This window comes from Marmota marmota, unplaced genomic scaffold (genome assembly GCF_001458135.2).
Source record: "Marmota marmota marmota unplaced genomic scaffold, marMar, whole genome shotgun sequence".
NCBI classification, from domain to species: Eukaryota; Metazoa; Chordata; class Mammalia; order Rodentia; family Sciuridae; genus Marmota; species Marmota marmota.
This window is the reverse complement of record NW_026000316.1, coordinates 1,100,175-1,115,435: the sequence shown is the minus strand read 5'-3', so window position 1 is coordinate 1,115,435 and position 15,261 is coordinate 1,100,175. Positions and strand designations below refer to the sequence as shown.

Here is a 15,261-nt window from a genome sequence, read left to right as displayed (position 1 = left end):
CTTCTGATCTGATGTAAGTACTTAGTTAGAATCCATGTTGATATCATGGGGTTTCTAGGGCCCTGACTTTTAGTTCTAGTCTGAAGCTGAAGGTGTGTCACACATTCTCCTGGAGATTTCTCATGTCATTACATAGACAGGTTGCAATAATTAACATTCTCTAGGAGATGAACTGTACGTACTTCTGTAGTTTTTATGGTTTATGGTATCTTTGTTTTCCCCTCCATCCTCAAACTTGTAATTCAGTAATTCAGCATTTTGAACTTTTCTGCAGCACAGCGGCAGCTGTTAAATCCTAATGTGTATAGAGCTCTCTGCTAAATGGGGTGAATGCTAGGTCAAATTAAATATGGTCCTTGCTTCAAGGGGTTTACAGTCTGCAGAAGGAGATAGACGTACATAGAAAGCATGTACTTTCCAAAGGGAAGGGGACTTTTCCAAGTATGTTTATGGCTCTATTATTTATTTTATCCAATATTCCTTTGAGATGAGATGATGTACAGTGATTATTTGTCCTCAATTTTCAAGTAATGAAACTGCAGCATAGAGAGGTTTATGACTTTTCCAAGATTCTGAAGCTAGTGAGCAATGGATCCAGAACTCAAACCCAGGCCTTTTGCCTTCTGCTTTTGTGTATTTTCTAGACCTTTGGCGAGGTATGAAGCAGACAGACAATAACCTCTGGAAGAGGTTTGCTAAGATTGGCCTGAGATGGAGGAGGTTCTAGAAGTGCCAATACAGTCCATACTCAAATATAAGTACTCTAGTATATTGCCCAGCACGTAGAGGTCATTTTTAGATGATCAGATGTTTTGAATTAGCACCTCTTTTTGATTTATCCATGCTATTGCTTCCTTCCATTTGTGTGGACTATTGAGATATTACTGCAGTATTAAACTACATGAATAGGATAGGGTATGGAAGCCCAACTGTGATGCATGTGTAAATGCCCCTGAGCCTGAGCTCTCATACTGCTTCTTAAGGAATCTGTTTTCTCAATGGCATCATTGTGTCTGGCACTACTCTTACACACAGCTTGCTTTCTGTCCTTCTTTGTCTCTTTCTCTTTCTACCTCTTTTCCTAATGCTTTCCATGTGTGTCTGTCTTGCTTTTGCTCTCTGAACTAAGAAAATGCTCTTTTTAGAACTCCTAGGCTTCTAGAAGTTAAGGGATAAATCTCTATGTATTCTGGTTTCAAAAATCATTAGCTTCATCAATATATTCTCTCCCTGTCTTCCTTTTCTGATTTTTCTCCTTATATCATTCTCTGGCCATTCCTGCATTGGGGTTGGCCATTCTTCATGGTGGGCCCAGCAGACCTCTTCAGCCAAGTGGCCAATTCAGGCAGCCAGTGTGACCAGCGCCACCTCGGTGTCCTGCTTCATGAGGCCATTCAGGTGCCCCGTCAGCTGGGTGAAGTGGCAGCATTTGGGGGCAGCAATGTGGAGCCCAGTGTCCGTAGTTGCTTCCGTTTTGTGAGTATGGAACTGTGAAGGGCAGGATGGAGGGAAGCAACATGGAAGAAAGGGTGGGAGGAAATGAAGGAGGACCAAAAACTAGCTTTTAACATGAAATATTCAGATGTAAGAGAGTTTGTTGGAATGGGACAACAGAACAGAGGATATTCTAGGTCTAGGGTTGCAGTACTGTTGGGGAGTGTGCCAGCTCCATTAAGACAGGGTAACAGGTGGAAACCTCTGAAGAATAGGCCAACCCAGACCCTGCTGGTTCCCCTGTTTCTTGGAGGGCTGCCACTCTTAAGGACAAGATATGTTGGGCCTCAATCAAATCCATTGGACTTGTTATTTCCCCAGAGCACTGGGAAGCCAGTCATTGAAGCTTCCCAGTTCCTGGAATGGGTCAACTTGGAGCCCCAGTCCATGGTGTGGCTGGCTGTCTTGCATCGGGTCACCATTGCTGAGCAAGTAAAGCATCAGACCAAGTGCTCTATCTGTAGACAATGCCCCATCAAAGGGTTCAGGTAGGAGAAACAATACCTGCTGGGATGATAATCATCATAAATATGTCATGGGAAATATAAATCAGATATTACAAGATAACACATTATATAATTATTGTATAGTTATAGCTAAACTATTGTGTATGATTATATATTGTTGTAATTCTTTCTATTGCAAAATGTTTAACTTTTTAAAAATTGAATTTTTGACATATGAAGTACTAAAAACCTACAAAAATGTATAGCAAATACTGTAAGAATTCCTATGTACCAAATGATGTGCCAACAAACATTTCACAATCAACTCCCCCAGAAAGTAAAAAAAAAAAGGAAACCTGATTTGTAATATTTGCTAAATTCTGTGGTATAAATATCCCCACCCTGGCCTATGTCAGGTTACTTACAGGAGGTTCCTGAGCAGAATCAGGAAGAGATGCACAGCATTTATAGTATTTCTACCAGGCAGATGCAAGATGAATATCCCCAATCCAAAAATCTGAAATGCTCCCAAATCTATTTTAGAACATTGTGAATTTCTAGAGTAGGGATGCTTAACCAGAAAAGCATGTGTGAATATTTCAAAATCAGAAGAATTGAAATCTGAAACACTTCTAGTCTCACGCATTTCAGATAAAAAAATACTTAACCAGTACAATAGTTGTAAATAATCACAAGAGCATAGATCATAATAAATTTGTTAAGAAGTGATGAGATTTGAATATTTATTACCTTTGTTTTCAGTATCATTTATTTAATTGTGAGCATTTATAATTTCATTATAAGGTAATGGCTTAGAAAACCCTTGAAATTGAACAGCCAGTTCTTGTGAGCTAATAAGGAAATGTCGCTAGCACACTACAGTATATACCCACAATCAAACTTAAGGAATAAAACATTATTATAATTCATCTTAAGTCTCCCTGATTACATTCTCCTCTCATTCTTCCACAAAGGTAACCACTGTCTTGAATTTGGCCTTCTTCATAAAATATTCAACTTTTTAACTCATACTACTGTCCCTAAAAATACCCCGATATTTTTCTTTTGTACCAGGGATTGAACTCAGGGGTGCTTAAGCAGTGAACCATATCCACAGCCCTTATTTATTTTTTGAGACAGGGTTTCACTAAGTTGCTTAGTGCCTTGCTAAGTTGCTGAGGTTGGCTTTGCAATCCTCCTGCCTCATCCTTCCAAGCCACTGGGAATATAGGTGTGTGCTACCACACCTGACAAATACCCTACTTTTTATAAGATGAGCAAATGAGAAATAGAAGTGGAATGTGACTTGCCCAAGTTCACACAGCTAGTTGATGGTAGATCTAGGACTAGATATTGATTCAGCTGATTCCTTTAAGTCTCAGCATTTCATTCTTCTATGCTAGTAAGTCTGGGTGTTTTAGCCAGGCTTTAGAAGTAGATCTAAAAGGCTATTCTATATTATGTAATAATAGAGTTATTATTATAAATAAACTTTGGAAATATCTTATAGCCAGCTTAACCAAGACTAGGATAGTAAGCTGCCTTTATATTAAATGTGTAACTACTCCAAGGTAAGTGGTGGTACCTGGGATCCTGGATGCTTTGGGGCTACCCATGTTTAGAAAGCTATTTGCTCCAATGAGATCTTTACCACTATTCCCCTCCCCACCTACTTTTAAAAAAATAAGGTGGTGAGACAATGTTCTTTCTCATACTTCATGGGAATATGGGCTTATGATATCATGAAGAGTTATAATCTCTAAAATAAGACTCCCCATCTGTTGAGGATTCAGCCACTGCTATGTCTATGAGGTTGAGCATGTTATGACTCCATGTCCCATCCCCTTCTAACACGTGTGTATATTTAGATGTCAGGGGAATGGGTGAAGTCACTGTGGCACACTGGATTATCTTTCGTACAATGTCTCCTTTCCCCAAGGTACCGGAGTCTGAAACAATTTAATGTGGATATCTGCCAGACCTGCTTCTTGACTGGCAGGGCCAGCAAAGGCAACAAGCTGCACTACCCCATCATGGAATATTATACACCGGTATGGAGGCTCTGGGCTAGGTGGGAGGGGTAGGCAGCTCTCAGGTTCTAGGCTTTGATCCATTTTTCCCAGAGTTAACTCACTCTGTTCTGCTGTCCTGTGGGGAGCATTCCCCAAAATGTCCCAGTAATTCACCAGTTTAGGGGATTCAGACCTCTATTTTTCCATTGGAGCTTTTCCCTCACTAGAGCCACAGTTGGCCCATGACACTCTCAGCCATTTAAAGAACACCCATTATTTTACTGCAGAGAAAAGGCTCAGGAAAGAAATAGAGTGAAAAAGACAGTTACAGATGACTCATGTTACCCTGCCCACTTGAGTTTTTCCTGGCTAGCTTCTTTCATTGCTTCTACAGTAGACCACAACGTCTTTCCTTGCTACTTTGTCATTGATTCTATCTCTTCTAGTCAATACCAGAGTTTGTGCTCAAATTAATTACTCAGTTCCTCAGGAAGGAAAATGATATGTTCTTTACCTTATCCCATAAATTCCACTTGATCTTCACTGGCAATTGTGCCCTTCACAGTCATCTGAGCCCAGATTGGTCAGCATTTCTGAACTGCAGCCATACTGCTCCTGTGATTTGTTCAAGACCCATAGCTCCCTGTGTAACTTCCTGAGACAACTCTGCTCCCCCACATATTCCAGAGCCCCAAGTATATCCCAAATTCCCTTCTCACTGCTCCTTCACCCATCCCATCTCCCCATATTTCAACCTATTTTCCTATAATCCATATTTCCAAACTGTCATCTCTTCTTCAAATTCTGTTGCACAGAAACATGTGTAACCAGGTGGGAGCAGGGACCATTCCCTTTACTTTTTATTTATTATCATTTTGAAGAAAACATTATAAAAAGTCAAATACAGAAAACTAGCTGGAGAGGATAAGCTGATAATCCTCTTGATCATTCTCTACATTTTCAGAATTTATTTGAAAAGATATTTTTAAATTAACAAAATATGCTCATTGTAAAAATATTTGAATTATACAAATAGAAGCATTTAAAATATAAAATGAAAGTATACCTGTATTTACCTGGCCTCCATTCCTCCAATATAAATTCTCAGAGACAACCAGTATTCATAGTTTGGCGTGTATCTTTCTAGAACTTTAGCTAGGAGCAGGGTGTGGTAGGTATTAACAGGAGTGGAATTCCAATCACTTTTGCTCTAGGGGATTAGCCACAATTTCCCAGAATATCTGGAAGCCACTAGAATGAGTCTCTCTGTCCTGTCTCCCACCAGACAACATCCAGCGAGAACATGAGAGATTTTGCCACAACCTTAAAGAACAAATTCCGCTCAAAACATTATTTCAGCAAACACCCTCAGCGAGGTTATCTGCCTGTGCAATCAGTGCTGGAGGCAGATTGCAGTGAGACGTGAGTACGAGTGGTGGAGCAGGGACTGTGGGCAGTCTCACTGACCTTGTGTTTGTGCTGCAAAGGAGCTAGTCCCAGGTGGGCTAGAAGAACATTCCAGGGAGAATTCCACCAGTGACAGGGCATTTCTGCTTGGGCCTGACCTAGACTCGGGCCTGAGATACATGCTAGAATCCAGATTCTATATCCTGTTCCCATCAGCTCTTGCCCATCTCCACAATGTAAGGGATAGAATGGGGGGAGGCATTGAGGAAACAGGTGATGTAGCTGTCCAATCTTTGATCCTCTGAATCTTTGTTGCTTTCTTTCAGGCCGGCTTCTTCCCCAATGTTGCCACACGCTGACACACACTCTCGCATTGAGCATTTTGCTAGCAGGTACAAGGTTTTGGTGGGGGGGTTGTAGGAAGCCTAATGGGGAAGGGTTTTCAGTTGGGACAATGAGAATTGAATCAGGACCAGGGGATGTACACAGTGGGATCTGCAGCAACTAGCAAGTCCCAACACTTAGGGGTGGTTGGAGCAGCTCCCAATGCCAATGATCCTATTATGGGATTAGAGTGCTTGAGATGAAAGCAGGCCCCCACATCTTGTTTTCTCTACTGTCTCTGTTCTTTCTTCCCAGACTTGCTGAAATGGAAAGTCAAAATTGCTCCTTCTTTAATGACAGCCTATCCCCAGATGACAGCATGTGAGTTTCCACAGCTGCTTGTTTTCCAGAAATAGCTCTCCTTGGGATCCTTCTGACACTATCCAGGAGGGTATAGCCTCAGGAGTGTGATGGTTAGGGTACTTGACTCCCTAAAAATGGAAGGCTGCTTCCTGGCACAGTGTTTAGAAAGAGAAGCAGTCTTCCTTCCATCCACTGAATGAGCCATCTGCCCAAATCCCTTCCTATTGTGAAATTCTGTTCTTCTATGCCCAACTTTGGGAAAGAAGAATATATGCCCTCATCTAAAGCTGCAGAAAGGAGCTATTCTCTTGTTCTCAAGATACCAAAGCCCCACCTAGTGTTATTCTAATCCTGGGAGACATCAGGGATTTGACTAAAGGATAGCCAAAGGCATTCCCTTGTGCTATAGTCCAGGGAAGAGGTCCTGCATCTCTGGGGAAGTTCCTGGTCTGCTCAGATAGCCTAGGAGCAGCCAGCTACATAGACCAATCTGGTCCTGACTGAGACTTAAATCCCTCTGGGAGGTGAGGAAGTCAAGTGGGGTACAGGGAAAACAGCACAGAAAAGGAAATGATTTGCTCATTATATCCTAGGGATCTTTAAGGAGAACCTAGAAGCCCCATAAGCCTGAAAATATTCATTCCCAGTACCCCTGACCATATCTGCTGCCACCTTTGAAAACTTCTATCCCTCCAAAGCTTGAATATTTAGCCTTTCCCTCTCTATGTGACTTAACAGTGAATATTCCAGCATGTATCACCAGGGACCTGAACGGAGTGCTTAGAACTCTTACCCTGAGTTGTTTCTCTATTTAAAGCTGGCCACCTGTTTTCCTTTCCTAATACCCAATGCAGAGATGAGGACCAGTACCTGCTGAGGCATTCCAGCCCCATCACAGACCGGGAGCTAGCCTTCGGACAGCAGGCTCCATGCAGCATGGCTACAGAAAGCAAGGGGGAGCTAGAGAAGATCCTAGCCCATTTAGAAGATGAGAACCGGTGTGTGTGTGGTCATGGCACAATTTTGTGTGGGTTTCAGAAGCAGACAGCTTGGGTTTAAGACCTGGCACTTCCACATTTTAGTTTTGTGATCATGAAGAAGTTACTTATATTCTGTGGTGCTCCATTTCCTTGTCTAGAAAGTGACCTCCTAGGGTCATTTATGAAGACCAAATGAGATCAGGCATATAATGGGTTAGCCCAGTGCCTGGTTTACTGTATCTGTTCAATAAACACTAGCACTTACAGTAATCATTTGAATTCTTTTAATTTAACCCCAAGTTTTCCATGTACCTACTAGATGCATATACAGAAAATACAGATAAGACTATGCCATGTCCCTGCTCTCAAAGAACTTCCCATGCCAGAGAAAGAATTATTTATCACCTAGTGAAAATATTTCAGGGGAAGATGACACTATGGATCACTCGAAGGCTTGAAGAGAGAAAGTAAAGATTATAGGGATGGCATTAATCTCCATAAAGTAGGGATGGTAGCAGGAATCTTAGGAAGGTCCAAGGCACTTTGAAAGAAGTAGAATCTGTAATAACTCTTAGAGTAGCATTTGTCAAACATTGATGTGCACATGAGTCACTTGGGGAGCCTGGTAAAATGTAAATTCTGATTCACAGGTTTGGGTAGGGCCTGAATTTCTGTATTTCTAACCACCTTCCAAAGGGATACCCATACCACTGGTCTACAGACCACACTTGGAGTGGCAAATATTTGGAACCCTGCCTCTCAGAGTGTAGAATGCAGACAAGAGCCAATCAGCAAAGTGTTTGTCACCAGTCCAGAAAATACAAATATATAAAGAGTAAGCTTTTAGAAACTTTTCTAGCAATTGGACATTGCCATGACATACAAACACATCGTTAGTGGACCCATCTCATTAGGCTAGTTTGAGTGTTGCTGAACTTGTATGGCAGATTTCAAGTGGTGTGAACCATGGACTAGTCATGTGTGTTAGGATCACATATCATTCCACAATGGAGTAGGAAAAAACCCTTGTTTCTCATTAGGAAGTTTGAGAAATACTGCATTAGAGTATCAGAGGGCAGGCCTTGGGAAATACTAGGTAGATAATGATTCTGTTCTGTTGCAAAAAAAAAGAGTAATGTCCCCCAAAGTAAGCTGTATCTTTGGAATCTGTTTTCTTGATACCTAGCATGGCCATTCAAAGTGGGCCTCACAGGAGGGCTAAGGAGAAAAGAGGCAATATGGGCGAGCTCTTGTTTATATCTTTTCCTGGAATATAAAAACAGAGAAGGTGAGTCAGTGGCCCTAATGCCTCTTTTATTTATAGACCACATTTCTGTCTGTTTTTAAGGTCAGAATTAATCCCCAAAGCAGTACATCAAAGCCCTGAGATATTTCTTATGTTAAATGTCAGCTCCCTCTGCTCTAAAGTCTCAGAATGTCAGAGTAAATGGCATACATGCTGGAGAGGAAGTAGTTCAAGCAAGAATATGACTGGGAAAGTGGGATGGGAGAGCATGGGGATTGCTTTCACTGGTATATGAAGGGACATCTTGGATCTGGACAGTACTCTCTTAGAGCCATAGATCTTGGCTTTATCTTTGGCAGGATTCTCCAAGGAGAGCTGAGGCGCTTGAAGTGGCAGCATGAGGAGGCGACTGAGGCACCCAACCTAGCTGAGGGCTCCACTGAGGCAGCACAGGACCACTGCAATGAAGAGCTTCTGGCTGAAGCCAGGATTCTCAGGCAGCACAAGAGCCGCCTGGAGACGCGCATGCAGATCCTTGAAGACCACAACAAGCAACTAGAGTCCCAGCTGCAACGCTTGAGGGAACTGCTCCTGCAGGTGAGACTACAGACAGAAAAAGAATGAAGGCAATACCTGAGCATAGGGGGAAGGTTTGGGGAGTTGGAGGTGCATCAAAGAGGAGAAGAAAGAGCTTTTTGGCTGTGGCTATCAGGTAACTTCCTGAAGAGAATTCTTGGGCTGGCAATGGAGAAGATGAGGGAAGGAAGGGAATGGTATGGGCACATCCTTAGCCCATTCACTTTCACCCCTCTTTCATACCACCTTTGTGTGTAATTCTCAAGGGGCAGAGGGAAGACTTTTGAGGACTCACTTCTTCACAATCCATTGTAATCTGGTACTGAAACAATGAACTTCTGCCTGGTACAATGGCACACACTGATAGTCCCAGCAACCAGGGTAGGAGAATCACAAGTTCAAGGCCAGCCTTAGAAACTAAGCAAGACCCTGTCTCAATTTTTTTAAAAAAGGGCTGTGGATATTGCTCAATGGTAGAGCACCCCTGTGTTCAATCCCCAGTAATGGAAAACCTTCAAAGTCATCCCAAAAGTTGATTTTATATGTATGGTATTTGCTAGAAAGAAGCAGGTTTGGATGGATATGTTTGGCAAAAGAGGAATTTTACAATAAAGGAGTCTCTTGCTAATTTTTGCTCTTTTCATTTCTGGGAGTATTGCTCTGGAGTCAGACAGCCCTAAGTTTGAGTATGACTCTGCCAGTTAGTGACTATGGGATATAAGAAAAGTTACTTAACCTCATTAAGCCCAAGTTCCATCATAGAGAGAATAATAACACCAACATCATAGAATTGTGTTCAACATAAAATGAGATAATGTATTTACAATATTTAGCATGATGCCAGGAATATGGTACACTCTTCACAAATGTTACTTATTATTGTCATTATATCTACCAGGGAATAGTACTCCCTGCCCTTTTCCCAGATCCTTCAAGAGACAGTCTCTAAATGAATTCCTGGAGGTTTATAACATATGCTATTATGTCATAAACCAAAGATCAGGTGTGCAACTCTACATGTCCAGAAAAAATGGGTTCTAAATAGCTTGATTATAGACAAAATGACAGCAAGATAGCTTTAGATACATTGCCATCCTTATAAGAATTGGTAGCCTTTGATACATGTTGCTGAAGGAACAAGTTAATTGGTAATTGAATATATTAAGAAGTTTCCTAAAAGGGGAAGCCATTGTTTCTGTGCACTGGCAAAAGCTTCTAAAATTCAAAGGGACAAGGGATGATCATGCATTTCTAAGGTCTTTTATAAGCTCAGGAGTCTGTCAAAGTAAGGTTAGGAAAGCAAAACTCAAATTATGCTTTACTTCTTACTAGCCACCCACTGAATCAGAAGGCAATGGCTCTGCAGATTTGTCTCTAGCTTCATCTCCACAGCAGTCAGAAAGCAGTCACCCCCCGGAGAAGGGACAGACAACTCCAGATACTGAGGCTGCAGGTGAGTTCCCTAACCCCTCTCAGCCCCTTCCTCCATGGCTTTGTTCTGCCCCAGATTTCCTGCCCGAGGTTCTGCTAAGGATAAAACTGGTTTTTCCTCATGCCTTCAATCTTAGAGTGAGGGATAATTCACTCATATGTTTCTTCTATTGAGTGCATCCTGCATAATAGTCATAGTAACAGGAAGATGTAAATGTTCTGAGTCTGCCCACTACCTAGCTGCATCCTACTTTGGCTTCTTGACCTCATATAAGAGAGTTTAACATTATCTTCACAAATCTCTCTTTTCCAACTCAGATGATGTGGGGTCAAAGAGCCAAGATGTCAGCCTGTGCTTGGAGGACATCATGGAGAAGCTCCGCCATGCCTTCCCCAGTGTGCCAAGCTCTGATGTGACTGCCAGCACCCTGCTGGCCTCTTGATGGAGCCAGATCCCCATTCTATAGTCCATAATTCTTCCTGATTCTGGTCAATATCTTCCCTCAGCCTTCATCCAACCTTTCCAGTCCCCACTGGCCCCACATTCCTCAAGCAGAGTTATTTGGGCTCTGGGCAGCAGCAAGGCTGGTGGTATGTGAGGTATGTGTGGTAGGGGAGGGGCCAGGTAAAGAGGAGGCCTGATTCCTCTAACTCTAGAAATATGCCCTTTAATTCTGAAGTGCAAGACCAGTCCCTTATGCTACCTTTTGTTGCAGCACAGGCAAATGGCACTGGGCCATTCAGATGGGAAAGAGAAGCTGCTTTGCAGAGCCAAGTAGTGCCCATTGGCCCCTTTGTCTTCTCCATGGAATTATAGAGAGGGAGAAGCCTAATGATCCCAGGGTACCAGCATTAGGAATCCACAGGAATTAACCCTACTCTCTGGCCCAATTCAGGGAGGCAAAAGGGTATTACTGAACCTCCTCCCACCTCCAAAGTGTTCCTAAAGAACTCTGGGCAATATGTGTCCTATTTTTTTTCAGCTTCAGGACATAGTTCTAGCCCTTCAGATTCTACCTATATGTTGTTTCTTCCTTGAATAACTACAGTTCCTTATGCCACTGCCCCTAGCAGAATTTCCTCAAGGAGGAAACAGTTCATTCTGGTTCCTACTTCTACTTTACATTTGGGAATATTAAAGAAATTCTTTCAGGTTTAGATTCTTGCCTCCCCCCCCCTCAATCCTCCTCTTTCCTGAAGGTTTCAGCATTCTAAGAGAGCCACTGAGATGCTCTGGAGACCCCACTGAAGCCACCCTTTGCTCTTTTGACTCTTTCCTTAGAGATCTGGAGGAGGAGTGGCAGCTTGCTCTCCTTGGGTGAGGAAGGGGAAGCCATCCTCTAGCCTGGTAGAGTATGACTGCCTTACACCCTTCCAGGCTATGACCCTTCTGTCTCTTAGGCTGAATCAGGTGAGGTGGCTGGTTACCCCCAGCCAATCATAAGGCAATTGTAACTAGCCATCCTTAATAGTGGTCCCTTCCTAAGAGCCACTGGCCACGAATCAGGAAGCTGGTCACTTTACCCCTAGACAACAGTGGAGCCTTCCTGTGCATAAAACTGTTTTTTTTAACTCTGAAGGTGAACCCAATTCTCAAACTGAACTAACTCTTCCTAGACAACATATACCGTGGCCTCTTTATTCTAAACTGTTCAGGGTATATAGTGGGGGTGGGAAGAGTGGGCTTGGGAACTTTGAACAGAGTCAGAACCCACTTAGGCTGCTTTCTACCAAGAGGAAATTTTCCCCAGTCCTGCAGTCAACTTAATTTGCCTGAGTTGATATACACACATATCTACTCTACATATCTACTGTACATCAGTGCTCTCCTGGCCTCACTCACACATTAAACTCTAATACCTCTTGAAGTATTAATGTTCTGCCTTGCTCTTTGTTAGCCTCAGCCTCTGGTTGGAAAGATAGAAGCGCATCCTGGCTGCTTTCCTAGGATGTCTCTGTCCATTGATGTTTGGGGTGAGCTGCCCTCCAGACCAAAGCAACAGAAGTCTGTGGCCACAGAGGGATCTAACAGGAAGCATCAATATGTTCTCTTCTCTCATTCTAAATCTTATTCCTTGGAGACCTGAGCCTTGGAGGAATTTTCCTGGACCCCCTAAACAGTGGTTCAGGTGCCAAAACAGAGTGGATCTAAGCTCTACCCACTCCTGAAGATAAGAAGGAACAGGAAGGTCTTTATTATCTTTTACATGGCTAAAACACAGAATACATCCTCTGGCCACTTTCAATTCCTAAGGTCCAGTTCAGGGTCTTAAAGAAAGAAATGATTATCATCAAGATCAGGAGGGAGTGAGATGTTTGGACTCTTGTGCTGTAATCAAGCAGTGGTCAGTGGATAGAATTGCTGGGAACCTAGATTGACCTGCTCCAGGGGATGCAGGGAAATGGCTTGGGTCCAGAATCCAAAGATTGCCTCCTTCCCCACTAAGCCACAGGTTCAGGGTGTTAGACGTTTTATCATGACATCTGCGTCAGTGTTCATGAGGCCTCTGGGCAGGAGAACTGGGTATCTGGCTTTATGATAAGCAGATTGTAGGCAAGTATCAAACACAGAGCCTGGACATCATTCAGAGTGGGGTAACTTTGTAGGGGGCTTGATTGTGGGTAGGAATGGGATAGAAGAAATTTGTTGTGGTTAGAGGGCTCAGGAACTTTGAGGCATATACCTGTCTTAGGAGGGCAGATAATATGGAAAAATCTATTATCAGTAAAGTCTTTTCTCTAACCCCCATTCCACCTGAGAGCTCTTGGGCTGCCTGTGGTAATTGCAGTGGGCCAGGTATGGTAAAAAAAATATGTAGATCTTGTTATGTAGGATTTGTGCTGTAGGTGGACCGGAGCAGCGGGTCAGGAGTTGAATCTTCAGTAAGGGGGTCATGGACACTTTGCAGTCTTATGTTTACCTGTAATACCTGAGGTGAGTATACTGCTCAAGGGTCCAGTGACAGTCACTGCAGCATATGTGGACAGTTTGCCTCTAGTGAGGTAAATGGATCCTTGGACACTGTGAATCCACATTGGGGTTGGATTTACCAAAATGTGTTGTATGTTGTTAGGTATTTGTCATGTATCATGTCTCTTAAAGGTATTATGTGTGGTGCTGTGTAGTTTATGGCCCTGTAACTGGAATGGAGGTGAAGGGAGTTGCTAGGTTGGTAATCTGAGGAAAACCTTCTGATTTGTAGGATTAGCATTAGTGATAAGGAATGTGTTTGCTGGAGTTACCCAATAGTACCAGGGAACAGTTACGATTGACAGGCAATTTGTCCTCAAAAGAATTTGATTGAAGTCAAAATGCCATTGTGAAGGTACCTCTGCTTCCAGCTAGAGCAGAGTGGATTATCATTGGGGAAGGCTGAATGTCTGGAGAATATGAAGCCATGATAAAGTTCCTTATAAAATAACCTGCCCAGGAGGATAGATATGTGCCCTTCCCTCAATATTGGAAAGGCTGGAATCAAGGCTCTCAAGTGCCCATTTCCTTCAATGCCCAAAGTTGGAAAATATTTCCCTGTAGAGAACTATTTGAGTTTCTGGTGTTCCAAGAACTGGGCTGGCAGGCCATATTAATGAGAAACCCTGAGACCAGGCAGAGGCCAATCCTGGGAGGTGTTTATCCACCAAATTCATTTTAAGGGATACCTGTGCTGCCTGGTGGATGCTTTGAAAAGAGTCTGGACTCTAGATCCAACATTGAGCCAGAGCATTCTTTAAACTCACATTCTCAATAGCAGACTAATGGCCTGTGAAACCATTTATGGCTAGGAATTCCATCAAATTTCCTTTGACATAGTTGACACATAACCAAGAAAATAGCTGCCTTAACACAAACAGTCTTGGGAGAGAAACTGGAAGCCCTATCGTTGGGCTATGAGACTTAGCTCCTCAGCTGGGCAGCTCTATCTCTGGGCATTCCTGCCAAAACCTGGCTCTTGGAACAAAGAAGCACTTCATTGACTTCTCACTATTTTAACACCAGTGGCCATGGGAGAGGATAAGGCTCAAGGCCAGGGCTCTGCTCCCAGTGTCTATCTCCTCCCACAGTTGCCATATTTGGAGGGTGACCTGCTGAATGTATTCGCTGTTCCCAAGGCAGTATTAAGTCCAGCCTGAAGCCTGCTATGCTGCTTGCTTGATGCAAGAACTGGTCATAAGAATTTTGGACAAGATTTGGGGGAGGTGGCAAGGGTGACATGCAAGTGTAGAAAAGTTTGGGATTGAAGGGGTGGGAAGCAAATTAATTAACTTTGCCACTTACTGTGGTGCTTTTCCCTTTCCCTTGAATTCTACTTTAAAAAGAATAAATTTGTATTTGTTTACCTTGTTTTCTCTAGTTATTATCTCTGATTCTGATAGTCCACATCTTTCTCTTATTTGGAGGTGGGAAGACAGGATGGAGCACTGCAAAACATAAGGTCACCAGGTGGGACCAACAACTGTGGGATGAAAGACACCCCTACTGATGCCATCTTACACTGTTACCTGGAGTGGTGGCCCCTTAAACTCTATCCCCTTCCAAATTAGCGAGTTATCATGTTACAAGATGAACTCTATATGGCAATGGTTCCAAAAATTCATCCTCATCAATCCAAAGACTTTTTTTATCAGCTGAAGCAATATAAAAATCAGGATACTGTAGTGAGTTTCCATAAAGTTACATTTATTTAGTAAAGGTCTCTCCTTTATTCGAGAATATGGCTATATTTTTGTTGTTAAAATGTCCTTATGAATTGATGGTTATGTTTTTAATGTCATTTTATGGCATTAGTACCTCTTCTACACCATCAATTTCTCTTTCCTTACCAAACCACAGCAGTGCTTTCCAATAAAAATGCAAGTTGTAAACCAGGCATGGTGGTACACACACCACCATCTAGTTGTGAAATTCCAGCAACTAGGGAGGCTGAGGGAGGAAGACCACAAGTTCAAAGTCAACCTGGGAAACTTAAATAGACCATGTCTCA

At 42.7% G+C, this 15,261-nt stretch overlaps 1 protein-coding gene across 3 annotated transcripts in view; it reads left to right on the top strand.

Annotated features, from left to right (window-relative positions):
• The window catches only part of Drp2 (dystrophin related protein 2), a 41,675-nt gene extending 26,636 nt beyond the window's left edge, over positions 1-15,039 (top strand). Inside the window, exons 13-22 of one of the 3 annotated variants that reach the window (XM_048797317.1) lie at positions 1,319-1,476; positions 1,816-1,982; positions 3,880-3,991; positions 5,238-5,374; positions 5,686-5,751; positions 5,999-6,064; positions 6,901-7,044; positions 8,632-8,869; positions 10,181-10,301; positions 10,598-15,039. In XM_048797317.1, the coding sequence (XP_048653274.1) occupies positions 1,319-1,476; positions 1,816-1,982; positions 3,880-3,991; positions 5,238-5,374; positions 5,686-5,751; positions 5,999-6,064; positions 6,901-7,044; positions 8,632-8,869; positions 10,181-10,301; positions 10,598-10,722 (1,334 nt within the window). In that variant the 3' untranslated portion in view covers positions 10,723-15,039. The remainder of the gene's footprint in view (positions 1-1,318; positions 1,477-1,815; positions 1,983-3,879; positions 3,992-5,237; positions 5,375-5,685; positions 5,752-5,998; positions 6,065-6,900; positions 7,045-8,631; positions 8,870-10,180; positions 10,302-10,597) is intronic. The other 2 variants (XM_048797316.1, XM_048797315.1) reach the window with 2 other exon arrangements.
• The last annotated feature ends 222 nt before the right edge of the window (positions 15,040-15,261 follow it).